The sequence below is a fragment of the Apis florea genome, unplaced genomic scaffold (genome assembly GCF_048593485.1).
Source record: "Apis florea isolate Af1SG1 unplaced genomic scaffold, ASM4859348v1 contig_3696_pilon, whole genome shotgun sequence".
NCBI lineage: Eukaryota > Metazoa > Arthropoda > Insecta > Hymenoptera > Apidae > Apis > Apis florea.
The window spans coordinates 2,414,505-2,429,890 of NW_028256809.1; the positions used below are offsets into that span (position 1 = coordinate 2,414,505).

At 34.1% G+C, this 15,386-nt stretch overlaps 1 protein-coding gene and 1 long non-coding RNA gene across 3 annotated transcripts in view; one reads left to right on the forward strand and one right to left on the reverse strand.

The window, feature by feature from the left end:
* Positions 1-15,386, forward strand: part of nAChRa7 (nicotinic acetylcholine receptor alpha7 subunit) — a 197,253-nt gene that overhangs the window by 67,762 nt on the left and 114,105 nt on the right. The window contains exon 2 of one of the 2 annotated variants that reach the window (XM_086914715.1): positions 7,366-7,508. The exons of the other annotated variant lie outside the window; for it this stretch is intronic. Coding sequence (XP_086770841.1) covers positions 7,366-7,508 — 143 coding nt within the window. The remainder of the gene's footprint in view (positions 1-7,365; positions 7,509-15,386) is intronic. 2 annotated transcript variants of the gene reach the window in all.
* The window catches only part of LOC147656537 (uncharacterized), a 141,561-nt gene that overhangs the window by 61,554 nt on the left and 64,621 nt on the right, over positions 1-15,386 (reverse strand). The gene's annotated exons all lie outside the window — the stretch shown is intronic.

Sequence of the window (15,386 nt, forward strand, 5' to 3'; positions counted from 1 at the left end):
ATTGAAATATAAACCTCTGGATGACCAAGAAATCAAAATAAATGTTGATATAAATAAAAATAGGATCCTCCAGCAAGAACTGGTAATGATATAACAAGTAAAATAGCTGTAATAAACACCGATCATGGAAATAATGAGATCTGATCATAATTTAAAGAAAAATTTTTTATTATTATAATTGTTACTGTTAAATTTAATGAACCTATAATTGATGAAATTCCTGACACGCGTAACGAAAAAATTGCAAAATCTACAGATGGTGATATAAATAAGCAGATAATGGTGGATAAACAGTTCCTGGATAAAATAGATTTCTTATTAATAGAAGAATCAATGATGGAGGTAATAATCAAAATCTAATATTTGAAATTCGTTTAATTCGTGGAGATTTTTTTGTTTGAGTGAAAAGTGATATAACCGTTGGAATAAAAGGAAAAAATATTCTCTCGCTAAAATCTTGTAGCTCTTGTATCATTTACCACTCCTTAATAACATTTGCTCCAAATTGCTTTTATCTCGGATCGGTCAATATCCTTTTGAACGTGTTATGGGAAATTAATTTTCGTTCGAATGTTTTTACCCTTTCGCGAACTCATATCGATAAATCATCGTGATATAGGGATATTATCGATCCAACCATCGGCCTATTATTCCTTGTGAAAATTCGGTTATCGTGAATTTCAACTCGCGATATTGGAGAGAGATTTGCCAAAAAAAGAAAAACACTGTATCAAGTTCGATGCTTATTTTTCAATTAAAGAGATGTAATCTTAACAAACGAGGTTAAAACGAGATAAAAGAAATTATAGGATGAAGTTTGAAACAAAAATACAATTATTCTTTTCTATACATGTTTCGTGAAAAAAATTGTAATCGCCTCGTGAAAATGTTGGAAAATTATTTTTCTATCAAACTGTCAGCTTGCAGAGCATTAATGCTTAATATCTTTAATAACAATCGCATATTTGTAAATTTCGTTTCGAGCAATTTACAATTATGGACTCGATTATAAACATTGAATACACCAAGTATAATTATAAAATGTGTATATCGGTTAAAATTATATGGAAAGTTTCAATTAGCATCTATTGTCTTTACAGCTCGTTAACCTACCCCACCAGGTCCTTTTGGTGGATCCTTGAAATTTTTAACAGGGATGAAACGTAACAACGCGATTCTGGAGGCGTTATAATGACGTGGCTTTTTATTTCACACGATTTAAAACGTCGTACTATACGAAACATTACGTTGCACTTTGGTGAATTTAAAAGCTCATTTTAATTGGAAATTAATATTTTAGGTAAGCAAACACCGTTGTATTTATTCCAATATTTATTCATCACAAATTAATTGAAAGCTCAAACTTATTAATCAAATCTCGTGTCGAATCTAATGTAAAAAATTATTAAAATTTTATCGTTGAAATCTCATCACAAATTTTAACATTCATCATCTCTTCGATTCGAAAAATGCATCTTGTTCGGGCAAAGAGCGTTTATATTTCTCCTTACATACAAGATCGGATACAAGAACAATATTTCTCCGACTCATAATAGCTATCGTTTGACATAATGTGTTCGCATTTATTTCGCTTGAAAGAAACTATCCTTCCGTAGAAATATTATCAGACGAAGATAATAAGAAAAGAAAACGTTCTTATTCTGTTCACAAGCAGAGAACGGTTCAAAGAAGGTATTAGACTCTGTTAAATCTCACGAGAGATACTTTGAAGAGCACGTGTATCCTATGGAAAATTGTATATTCCACTTAAGATATGATGTATCACTAAAGTAATTCGTTTCATCTTCGAAACATTCTTTTTGCTTCTTTAATTTCTCAGAACGGTTACAAATAGATAAAAAAAGAGAACCAATAAATATCGTTAAGAATCTTCTTTTCTCCTCCTTTCCACTTTCTTTTTGAACGAAATTATTATTAATACTATTAATTATTACAACCATTAAATTTTAAATTCAACATAAAAATACTTCTCGATCAAAACACCGATATCTGCACATTCATGAGATACTCCTCAATGAAGAGATTATTATTTTTAAATATAAAAATTCCCATAACGCTGACACCATTAATAAAATTAAAGGATCACGCACATCGACACGAAAGTTAACGTTTCGTATAAAGTGCGCGTATAATCCGAAAACGGATCCATAAATCTTCTCGCGCATCACCGAATCCATTTCTCTTCCCTCGATATGCTTAGAGCAGCGCAACTTCCCCGCTTGATCTTTATTTACGCGGGCGGCGAAAAAATATGGAACGTTACGTCCCGGCCGGCCCCATAACTCAAATCCTCGCAAGAATTCACGGGGCGTGTTGCAGAAAAATCACGGCCCCCCCTCACAAGTTGCCGTATAAAGCGTCGCGATTTTTCAGCTCACCGTGAAAAAATTATTATACAATTTGTAGACGAGGGGAGGGGGGGTTGCTCTCTGTGTTACGTGTGCCAAACGATCCATCAGTCTCGTTTTATCGAGTCTCTTGTTTATTCGGAAAGGAAAGAAAAATCATGCAAACTTTGAAACATTCGTCGTTTCGTCCTTCAAAATGACTTCAAGAGGTTGATTATTCATTGAACGTGAACGACAACCAATGAAATTTTTCTTACGAAGTTGGCTGTGACAATGTTGAACGAATATTATTTTTAAATAAGCTTCGAAGAAAATGTGAGTTGAAAGCAGATAAGTGGCATAAGCTGGCATTTTCTCGAAAGAAAGAAACTTTCGAAATAATTCTGTGATAAAGAAATCACGGGGACGTCTTTCGATCCTCGTTCATAAGGTTACTCCTCCATCTGATCCTTTTCACGAGATAAAGGCCCTCTCTTCGATCCCCAGGGAGGCCATAAATCTCACAGACTGTGCGCGAGTCGCGTGTATGAATTCCTGAACCTTCTCTATCCGGGGAGCTGAACCTCTCCATTAATCGAGCCTGTGCAAACATCGTTTGGCGAGACGTGACGAGAGGGCAGGCCCAATTTCCAATGCAATGCAACTTTTGATCGAAGGGTTCGAAAGTTTCGGGGGTGGGTGCAAAGAAATGCCAAGGAAAGTTTCGTATGATAAATTGTGCGTGTAAATTTCGATTTAAATTTATGCTTTATAAGGGAAGAAATTGAACACTTTGAAGAAAAATCATTTTCATTCCATTTCGATGAATTACGGAAATAAACTTTGATTTCGATCGAGGAGAAGTGGAAACAATTTTTGCAGTAAAGTATATGATTTAAGATAAAAATAAAAGTAATAGATTTCAAGAGATGTTTAAGAAAAAAATATTAAGGTAAAATGTTTATGTTAATTGAGGAATTTTTTAGACACGCATTTAAGAGCAAGATTCGTCCTTCTTTGCGTTTATAAAAAAAAAAAAAAAAAAGGAAAAAGACATTTCTCTCTCCTAATTTTCTATATTTCCAAAATAAAAATGTGTTTGTTCAAATCTCTGTTTTTATTCGATATTCTGTAAACAACGATCTCTTCGAAAGATAAATTCATATTATTCTTATATAAATATTCGTTCGAACGTGGGGAAAGAATTTTTTCTCCCCCCCTCCCCTCAATCGTTGGAAAAAATTATTTTTGATTAATTTTTTAAACGATCTGATTTTCTGCTCCACATATAGTCGAGGAGAGAAAAAAAAAAAATTTGTCTGCCGTTCATTTCCTGTTTACTAATGCCGCATTTATGAAATGCGTCTTATGAAATATGATCGTGTTAATGAAAATGGGTCGATTGCACCCTATTGTTTCGTCCAGTGGAACGGCGCATTCACCGAGAACGGACTTCATTCTGCGGTAAAATTATCGGCGTGAAAATGGTTCGATTCCGATAATGGCATTTTTTTCTTCCTTCTTCTTTCTTCCTTTCTCTCCCTCCCTTCTCAGAGAAATGCAGGAACCATGGCATCATTCGTATGCCACCATTAACATCTCTTTATATTTCTCACTTCTCATAATGTGAGAACGATCAAAAAAAAAAAATTATGTCAAATTTCCATTTCCATTTACGATAATCACGCCGAAATTAAAAATTTAAAATATAAAATTAAAGGAAAATATAATATAAATTCCTTAAATAAATACGGAATGTTAAACAAGTTTTTTAATTAGAAATTAAAAAAATTGAATCAAGTATATCAAACAAGGATTCTCTCATAGAAAATAATGATTAACATATCGAAATTATATTTCGAAACTTTATCCCTTTAAAGCGAAATTATTTACTATGAAATGATCCAGTACAAGATATCTATCTAAAAGTGGTATTGCAACTTTCGTTTGTGAAAACTTTTCTTTGTGAAAAATTAGAAAAAAAAAAGGAGGAGATGAATTTACGAAAGAACAAGGCATATTTTCCTTAACCTCCCCACAAGAAGAAGAAGAAGTATCGTCGATTTGGAAAATCTTCTCGACGTCTTCTCGAACAATCTCTCGAAACTCTCGAAAGCAAGCTTTCCCTCTTTAACCAGCTTTACATATTCAATTCGCATTCGTGAATCCAATTACCGAGCACGTCCTCTCGAAACAATGAACGGCAAATGTTTCGTTGTATCTTGTTTGCGCTGTCGGGGAAAAAAGACCAAATGTTCCATTATGAAAAGAACGTAAAGAGAAATATTTATTTTTCCTTCGTATATTTGCAAACAAACGGTTATTCTTTCTTTTCCATTCCGCTCTGTTTGCATGAATTTATATAAATTTATCGTTCGAAAGTTAAAAAGTTTCGTCACTCATGTAAATAATAATATCGAATTTATTATACGCGTTGCAAAATAATTGCTCGTGAGATAGATAATTTTTTTTTTCTTTCTAAAAATACATATACATATACAGAGATATAGTTCAATGTGTGCAAAAAATTTGTGTAAACAAATTTCTTTCTTTTTAAAAAAAATTTATTCCAGGAATCTTTGAACACGATTTTCTCAAAATTTCGAATAGATCTCGTTCTACACTCGAAAAATCAGCAAAATTTTGTCTTTTTTTTTTTTGTACCATCAATTACATCGAATGTCTATACGCGTATCGAAAAAAAGAGAAAAAAAAAACCAGAAACAATCAAATCTTTCCACGAACATTTCGAAATTTACCGACTTCTCCTTTCCACTCCAATATTTCGTATCGCGACACGAATATGCGTGCGACTAGCTCCTCCCAACGTCGATCGTTCCACGTTGCGATTTGCAGCGTGCCAAATGCGACGTATCCTCCTCCTCCGTGAATGGAATTCTCGCGATTCGAATTGCTTTTGAAAGAACTTCGAGATGCGAAGATGTTATAATCGAAGATGTACCTCGTTCTACTCGATTATGTCTAATATATATATATGTTGGGTAGGCTGGAATATTCTGAATTATTTATTATTTATATGTATTTTAATTATTTTTTTTTTTCAAAGTTCTTTTTTCTCACAAATTCGAATTCATCCACGTCTGGGAGATTGAAAAGGGAATTTTGAACGCATACGTGTGTATTTTCAGAAACGAGGAGGAGGAAATTCGTGCGCCGAGAAGTTGGCCGAGAGTTTAGTGTAGATTGGGTCTAGATTGAGATTTGGAATGAGCTGAGAGGAAGAGGCAGTTTGTGAGAATTTAGCGGCAAAACTTGAGAACGCCAATTTTAAGGAAAAATGGTTTTAAAGTGGATTTTTCTTTTTTTTTTTTACATTTGAAATTTATTCCTCCTCCTCGTCGGTTTATTGAAATTTAAATAAAGTATAATTAACGAGATTTTTGAGGAAAAAGAAAGCGTAATAGAGAATAAATTGAGTTGTGTACACACGATGTTCTGCAAGCGATTTCTTTTCGCGATATAAATAAATATAATTACTCTTGAAAATTCTGGATACGATGGACACGAAATGTACAAATATTTCCAAATTTTCGCAAAAATAAAAATCAAGAAACGAATAATTTTTTTTATATTCTCCGACTGGCTTTGATTTCTAACAAATAAATTTGACAAATAACATAAAATTATAATTCCATTTCTCGAATAACAAACGCAACGAGATTTGAAATTCATGCACGCTCAACAATTTCCTCGATTTATCTGTTTCGAGAATAAATATCGAATAAAAAACACCTACCCGATGGAAATATTGTTTGAAAAGAATTTCTTCTTCGAATTCTCTTAGCGACCTTTTTTTTTTTACAAAATACTTCCGCATCGAAGGAAGGCAATATTAGAGTTGATTCAGCCAACTCCTTAATACGATTCGTCTCACAGGACGCGATATCGAACAGTTTCTCCTGCAACAGGACGAACAGGAGAAAGAGAGACAAAAGTGCAAAGGGATTGAGAGAGGAACAAAGGGGATGAGAGAGAGAGAGAGAGATTACGAAGTTGTATATTCGCGAAAAGTAGTCCACAACTTCACCGTGGGGTGACTCTTAAAAGCGACTGAACAGAGAGAGAGAGAGAGAGAGAGGGGTAACTCGAAGGAAGACAAACGTTCTTTAAGACGTCGTTATTTTTTTCCTTTTCTTTTGTTTCTTTCCGTCGATAACGAAGCGATACGACGTCGATGATAGGACGAGGGCCCAGTCGATGAAAAAAACTACATAAATTATACAGCTCCTCTGGACAATCAATTTTTCTTGATTATCTTTTATTTCTATTCCTTTTTTTCTTTTTTTTTTTTTCCTCGATTACACGTGATCATTATTTATACAGGAGGAGGATCATAATTATTTTTTTTTTTCGGAGCGGAGCCAATGATTCTTTCTATGATTCACAGGTAGAATCTATCCATGCAAGCAAGCATATCCTCGAGACAATTACTCTCTGCCCCTTTCTAGCAAAAATGTATTTATATAATTTTTCCATATACACGCTTACACAAGATTTCTCCATTCTCGAAGAAACGATATCTACATTCTTGTTAAAAGGGGCCTATGTAACATTCTGAACATGCACACTTTGAACCACGCTGACTAACATTCCGTGTTCCACGTATATATATATATAACAAGCAAGCTCTCTACAAAATTCTGAATCACACATTCAATTCCAAAAAGAAGAAGAAAAAAAAAAAAAAAAAAGAAAAACCGAATACAATGTCACTACGATCCGAATGAAATCTATAATCTTCGAAGCAAAAATCGAATCGATCCCTCTATTCTTCTTGCATATGAAAAAGAAAAAAAAAAAAAAAAGAAAAATTCCGTCTTCTTCTCTTCTTTCGCGAATTTCGGAACAAAGGGAGAACTTGGTAATTCTTTTGAAAAGAGTGGAAGCGTGGACCGCGGAAGGACTCGAGAAGTCGACGAGGCTAGTCGAGGGTTGCTCAAAGTGGTTGAAAATCGTGGTATGCACAAAGTTGACTGAAAAAATGATAATTGGTCAGGGCTGGTAAACGGCGGTTCTCACGAGAAACGGCTGCTAAACGACCTGCTGGATACATACAACGTGCTGGAGCGTCCGGTTGGCAATGAGTCCGAGCCCCTCGTGTTGAGCTTTGGCCTTACACTAATGCAAATAATCGACGTTGTAAGTTTTCAAACAGCCACTTAAAAAACTTTCCTCTGTACAGAAAAGAAAAAAAAAAAAAAAGAAAAAGAAAAAGAAAAAAAAAAAAAAAGACCTTCTCTCTAACGTAACACGCACACCGCACACATGTGATTACCGATAGAGTATACTATCCAATGATGCAAGATGTAAAAAAAAAAAAAAAAAAAAAAAAAAAAAAAAAAAAAAAAAACGTGTGATGAGACCCCAAACATTTTTTGGGTTTCGTTCTTTTAATCGAGGTGCGAGTTAAGTGAGTTGCAATAGACAGAACGTCCTTTTTGCATTTGCTTTCTGCTTTATTATATCGAGTAGCACGATCAGTTTTCTTGACACTCCTATCTGCATGTTTTTACCTTTTACCGTAATTTTGTTTATACAAGTAATGATTAATAATAAAGATTATTATTATTATTATTATTATTATTATACATACACCCTGCATGATGAGTTTTGTAATTGAAACGAAGGTATTACTTTAGATTAATCGATTAGGTTTGTTATACTTATTATAGGCTGTTTTCTTTCTTTTTTTTTTTTTTTTGGTCCTTCTTTTTCGAATACAATATTTGTGAACGATTTTTTCGAGAGTCGAAACGTAAAATGTGAAAAATATTGATACGCGAGAATGATCGTTACGAGCAATTTAATTTGATTAAGTGAATTTTAATATCGTATCCTCTATCCGATACAATAATAATATCCGATCGATATTTTCGCGTATCAACGTTTGTTTCGAGAATCGATTTCTTAAAAAAATTGTCCACAAATATATTAGTATAATATATTACAACGTATCGTAGATTTCGATTAATCTTGAAACGTATGTCGAGATCAATGCTTTGAGTAATTTTCTTTGGAAACGTATTATATAATCATATTTTTAGTTTTAGAGATTTGTGTACAAACAAATTTTTTCACATTATACGCACGAGCAGTACGGTTTCTGAGGTTCGAGGTAAATTTAGGTTATGTTCGGATAAAGACGTGGCTGTCAAGGCGTTGATAATCTTACGACGACCAAATTTTCATTAAAATTTAATCGGTATTAAAGAATAACGTGGACTGGATTAATTCTAATTGAAGTTCTAGCTGCCATAACGTGACCGATATAACGCTATCGTAATCCAGAACATAACCTAAAAATATCTCAAATCTTGATAATATATACGATATGTAATATTAAAAGTATCATTGTATATAATAAAATCAAACAATGATCAACGTATTTATAAACAAAATTACTCGAAAACGTATATAAAAGTTAATGAAATGAATAAGAAGTACATTTTTTTTTTTTTTATATTGTTACTTAATCTTTTTTTTCATCGTGCAAAATTTTTCAAATTGTTGTAGATCAAATATAATATAAACACGAAACGATATATGAATAGAAACATCTTGATAGACGTGAAAAACAAAGTAAAATAAGCAAATATATTTCATATATCGGGGAAAAGTTAAAAATTTTAACCTCGAAAAGTTTCGTTTCGTCTTTGTGCATTTTTGACGAAAAAGATTCTATAATTTCCAAAGAAAACGATCGAACCTAATTAAATCAACCAAATTACGAAAGTAAATAAGTTAACTTAATATCTTAATAACCCTTTCAAGATTTTCCTTAACAATGAATGCAATCATTTCGTTCAAAACGAATTCAAGTCTCTATCTCTCTGTCCTTTTTTAACATACACTTCATTTCTTCGATAAATCATCTTCTCATATTTTTAGCTCCTGGAAAAATCACATAACATATCGTTTCCAATAATAATCTCACTTTCTCTTGTCTCTACAAAATCCTCTACAAACCACTTACTTTCGAAGTTCGAAATATTTAATCTCGAAAGGGTTAACAATCGATCGAAAATTCCTTTCCATTCCCACAATTCTAAATCTAAAAACAGGATATCGCTGGGGAAAAAAAAAGAGAAAAAAGTAATAAAAAGTCGCGTGTCAATGGCCAAAGATCGATGTACCCAAACGCGGCTCTCGTAATTAGAAACGTATCGCGTCCTTTTTTCCAAACGAAACCGGGGCTTCGATAAACGCGTGCACACACACAGAGAGAGAGAGAGAGAGAGAGAGAAAAGGAAAAAAATAGCACACCTCGCGAACAGAGCCGTATACAACGCTTTCGAACATCGTGCATCCCTCGATTTCCAATGCACGAACGACGTTAAAAAGGAACAAAGAGCGATATTACGGATATTCGTGTGTTGTACACACGATGATGGGCGCGACGAAATTGACGGAACGGAAGTGTTCATTGCCGGTACACGGGACGCACTTACGCCCCCTCATCAATCATCGTTCGGATGCGCCGCCGGTTTCACCGGTTAATCCTTGTAAATTATCGAACGAAGGCCCTGCTAGTTTGGCCAATTCGATTTTCCTCTCCCGTAATTCGAGAATCTCCAATTCCGACACGGCGTTATATGCAGAATTTTCCTGCAAGAGATCGAGGATAACAATTTTGTTTCCTTGTCCAGCAATTGATCGGTGGATATGTCTAAGAAAAAAGAAAACCGTTGTGACGTTGAGAACAGCGTCAAAGGGAGGATTGGGGGGAGGATTTCAGAGTAGAGACAGCACTGCCGGTTTTACGTGTAATTAGAAGCTGGGTTAACAGTGTCGTCTATTGTGCCCAGATTCGTCGTGCGCCATGTAATTGCTTCGTAGATTTTGGTAATGGCCGAGCATGGTTGTAACCCTTAAAACCGGATATCACGCGGAGAAAATCAATTTTCCCGGGCCAATTATTGCTCAATATTAATTGGCTCGAAATGGTGAGTTTTCTTTATTAGGAAAAAGGAAAAGATATCGAGACGATATTCTAGACGAACGAAAATATCGAGGAACTATTAATTTTGGTGTACACCGAACGTTTGTTTCGCTCTCTAGAATCGATCCTCTAAAGATGTTCCATGAATATATATTAACACCCTGTATACATATGTACAGCAGCTTAAGAAAATTTAATCGATTCTGATTTCAATAAAAATTTATGCGGATATATAATATGGAATATAATTGATTTTTCGACGGGAAATGAGGAGATGAAACTCACCTTTAAAGTTGTAAGCAGTAAAATTATTTATACACACAATACACTTTGCTTCATCTCGCACGTTGAATTAATTTTGACATCTTATATTCGAATCCAATATATTTTTGTCGTTGATCGAGCAAGGTTTTGAACGTTCGTTTTTGATTGATAAAACTCGACTTACATAAAGTAGTGTAAATGTAATAATAATATTTTAATCATCACGAGGGAATTTCATCGTTAATCGCGTCGATTATTACTGAAAATCAAGCTCTCGGCTTCAATGTTCTCCATCCAGTTGATGGCTCTCCGAAGTATCAAAATGTCGAGTAGTTTACGACGAGTTTAGACGTATCCGGTTAATATATTAATAGAGGAACCGTATCGCTGCAGAATTGTATACACGGACTTGGGAAACTAATAGATTAGAGAAATTAGTATATAATGCGTTCAACTATGAGTAATACGGATGAATAGCGTTGACGTAATAACAAGGGGAGGGGGGTAAAAGTTTAATCGGATTATATTAAGTAAGTATTATCAAATTTTATTGGAAAATTGAGGGAATCAAGTATCATTCGTTCTTCTCGTTCGTTAATTTCAACTACTTCTAATTACTTCCAACTACCAAGAATTGAAAATACGTGCAACGACAAAGAAACTCGTAGTACCTCAGGCAAATAATCCTTTAATGAACACCCGATATTTTATATTTTACATAAACGTACAAATTACACTGAAAGTAAACTTCTGATCCCTTTCTTATTCCTTAATCATTGATTATTCACTTAAATCCTACACTATAAATGAATTAAATTTAATAAAACAGAAGCTCTCCCTTCGAAATATCCACTTCGATTATTATTACTCCTGAACACTTGTAAATGCGCGACACACGTCGAATCGAATTGCACCGGTAATCCACTCACCTTCCTGCTCCCCCTGAAAATGATCCACCCCCTCCTGGCGCGATATTTAACGGGTGTCCACCGCGATCCAGGAAACTTTTCATTTCCGTGAACCGTGGCAACGCGGAAACGAGGCTTCCTCCTCCTCCTGGCGGAGGTCGAAAGGCAATATCGCGAATTTTCGAAGCGCACGCGTGCATTGTTCCCCCCCCTCCCCCTCCTCGTTTATCGTGTCCGTCCACAGCGTGGCCGTCCCTTTTGTTCCACCCCCTCGTGACCTTTCTCCAGCGGGAGCATTACAACAATCGCGATTCGACTCGAGATTTTTCCTCCCCCCTTCTCTTCTTTTTATTTAATTGCTCCAGAAAATTATTTCGCTCTGTCTGATCCCGCTTGCGATTCGTCGAATTTCACCTTTCGATCTTCTTAATCTTTTACAGACGGTTACAGTTTCTTTGTTGGAGTTTCTTTTTTACGAGTAATTATATATATCGTACAATTAAACGATTAAACTCGTTTGTTTGTTTGTTTTTTTTTTTTCATATGTTATTTAGAAATGTCCGAGAGACAAAGTTCTGTTAATCGAGCGCGTCGAATGCATGACGCACCGTAACACCACGGTTAAACCACGGTTTATTGTCGAGGGAACGCGAGTTTCCCTTTCTGCGATAGGGACAATACTCAGGTCCGAAGATTAGCCAAGTTTCAACTATTCCTAGGCTGTGCACGCTTTACCAACCTCTCTCTCTCTCAAGCAAGAGAAACTTAAGTCGTTATTGTCGATGCCTGCTATATATATATGTGTGTTTTAGAACATTTCCTCAGGCTTAGCTTATCTGACAATGAGTTTGGCTCACGGATAAATGCATCGTCGTAAACCGATTCCGCTTTCCATGTAAGAAGACGCTTAGATAATCGTGATAATTAAAATCGAATAAATTCGAATTTGAAATATTTTTTCGGGTATATTGTGTATAATAAATATTGGAAATGATTGGAGCTGCGATTTGACGAGAAGAAAATAAGAAAGAAATTATTTCAATTTTTTTATTATAATTGAATAAGCGAGTTTACAAATAAGTATGAATAAATATATTTTTGTTCTTCTTTCAAACGTGCTTATTTTTCTACTAGATATTGGGGGATAATACTTGAAATAAATCCTCAAACATTGTTACTTTACTTGATGTTGTAAAATATAAAAAAGAAGAAAACGTGTTTCCGGTAAAATTAATATTTTATAAACAATAACGTTCGTGTAGAATAAAAAGGATAAGCGTTGATTCGTGCAATACTCCAATACTTATTACTCGCACATTTCGTATTTATTGTATTAATATTTGCATCTCGAGGAAATTTCACAATAATTTTGATCGCTGCTCCTTATCATTACTGATACCAGCATTAAGGGATCTGAATAATTTATACCTCTGTGTATTCTAATTACGCTCGTATTATACTGAACAAATTGAAGCTATTGTAACGATATACTCAATGAATACGAATTAACCATGCATCACTTTGTATAAGTTTAAATGTATTCGGACTCAACTTCTGAATACTGAAATATTTATGGTATGGAAATCCATGGTAACCAGGGATACTTGGCGTAGTTTGTAGCAAATAATAGCGTTTAAGCGCAAGAAGAAAGAGAGAGAGAGAGAGAGAGAGAGAGAGAGAGAGAGAGAGAAAGCTCTTTTAGTATAAACACGCGATTAATTAAAAAAATTTTTGTAATCTTTTCTTTTGCAAAATTACGAAAATATCTTATGGGTGTGAGTCATAGTAGTCGAAAAATCTTTAGAAATCGGTCAAGATCGGTCTCTTTTCGCAAATTTATAAATTTATCCGCTCTATATTTTTTTTTTTTTTCAAAAACGTATTTTCCATATCTATTTAAGCTCAAAAAGTATTACGACAGTCAGATGGTTTTGACTATCTTTCGAATATGAGCATAATCATTTTTTTCTCGTATGAAGTAATAAATTCTTTTTATAAAAAATAAGGGTAGCCTACCATCCTAAACTTCACATAATCTAAATTTAATCAATCAAAAAGCTAGCATTTCATTTTGAAAAGCAAATACAAAAGAGGGATAAAAAGAGGAATTAATCTATTCTTCACCTTATTTTTTCAAAGAAAATAAGTGTTTTTTAATAAGTGTTATCCGAATTGAATCTTATTCAATTGTTCAAAAGATCCGCAAGAGAAAAAAAAAAAAGAGTTTAAAAAAAATTTGAGCGTTAATTACCCCTTCCTTGTTTGATGCATCAATACTTTTGTTCCGTACAATCCTTTCATGGCGTCTTTACATCTCTTTGCTGCTTCTTTTTCGCGCACAAAAGGAAGTGCGACAGAAGCGAGCAAAAGTTCTGCAACACAGACACTTTAAGTTTCCCGCGCTTTTCTCAAAACGGTTCTCGCCACTCCAACCGTGGCGAAAAGCTAGTGAAACAAGAAGTATAATTCTTCGCGATCCAACCTCATAAAAAAAAAAGAAAGAAAGAAAGAAAGAGACGATGTTTTGCAATGTTTTTGCATTCAACCTCGAATAAGGGACTGGTCCGTGTTATTTTTCAAAGAAACGTTGAAAGGAGGATGTGCGTGGATGAAGGGAAAAGGGGAAGGGAAAATTTCAAGTGCGCTTTGACGAAAACTAGCATCCTCGAGCAGCAATCTTTGAAATCTCACGAAAAAATCCTCGGGGTTGGGCGAAATTCTGACGATACCTTCAAGCATTCCCCTTTGAAGAATTTTTGGTTTTGGCACTCGGCTAAGGACCCTGTTGGGACCTTTGTCGAGGATTACGCGTGCAACGTCTTTTTATGAAAGATAAATTCCTCGGGTGGACTTTCGAAGAGAGAGAGAGAGAGAGAGAGAGAGAGAGAGAAAAAGGAACGCGTCAAAGTAACAGCCGCGAATGAATTCCGCGAGACTTGCTTTGCAGTCAAAGAAACAGAAATGGAAGGAGACAGAAGTAGAAGCGACTTAAATTGAATCGAAAAATTCTTTCTCGAGAAATTATTGCTTTCGAAGGGAGAGAGAATTAATAGTTTTACTATAGTTTTTTGATATCTGGACGCTGTGAGATTGATTTTATGCGTAAATGTAAATATAATTAATTCACTAATTAATAGATACAAATTTTTTGAAAATCGAAAATTACAAATCCGTTAACGAATAATAAAAGCATGGCTGATAAATCATTGACTAATTTTACTAGTATATTCGTGTTCGATATTAGAGATATTTGAATAAAGAAAATAAAATAAAATGATCTACCCCTTTTATAGAAGCTACTTTTTATAATTTCAATTCTGCATATAGAAAGTAAATCAATAATAACAAAATCTTATGAAATAAACTTGGCAATGTCTCGCCAATCATAGACCAATTCTACTAAAATATAAATTATAAATACAATCAATTCATTAATCAATAGAAACAAATTTTTTGAAAATCGTTCTCGAAAATTACTAATAATCCGTAACGAAGAATGAAGGCACGCCTGATAAATCGTTGACCAATTCTACTGATGTATAACATATTCGATGTTAGAAAGTTATTCGAATAACGAAAATAAAATAAAGCGATCATCCTATCCAATAATAACAAAATTTTATGAAATAAACTTGCCAATGTCTCGCCAATCATAGACCAATTCTACTAGTTACTACTAAATTATAAATGCAATCAATTCATTAATCAATAGAAACAAGTTTTTTGAAAATCGTTCTCGAAAATTACAAATCCGTAATAAAAGCACGTCCGATAAATCGTTGACCAATTCTACTGACATATTCGTGTTCGATATTAGAGATATTTGAATAACGAAAGTAAAATAAAATGATCATCCTATCCCTTCTATAGAAGCTACTTTTTATAATTTCAATTCTGCATATAGAA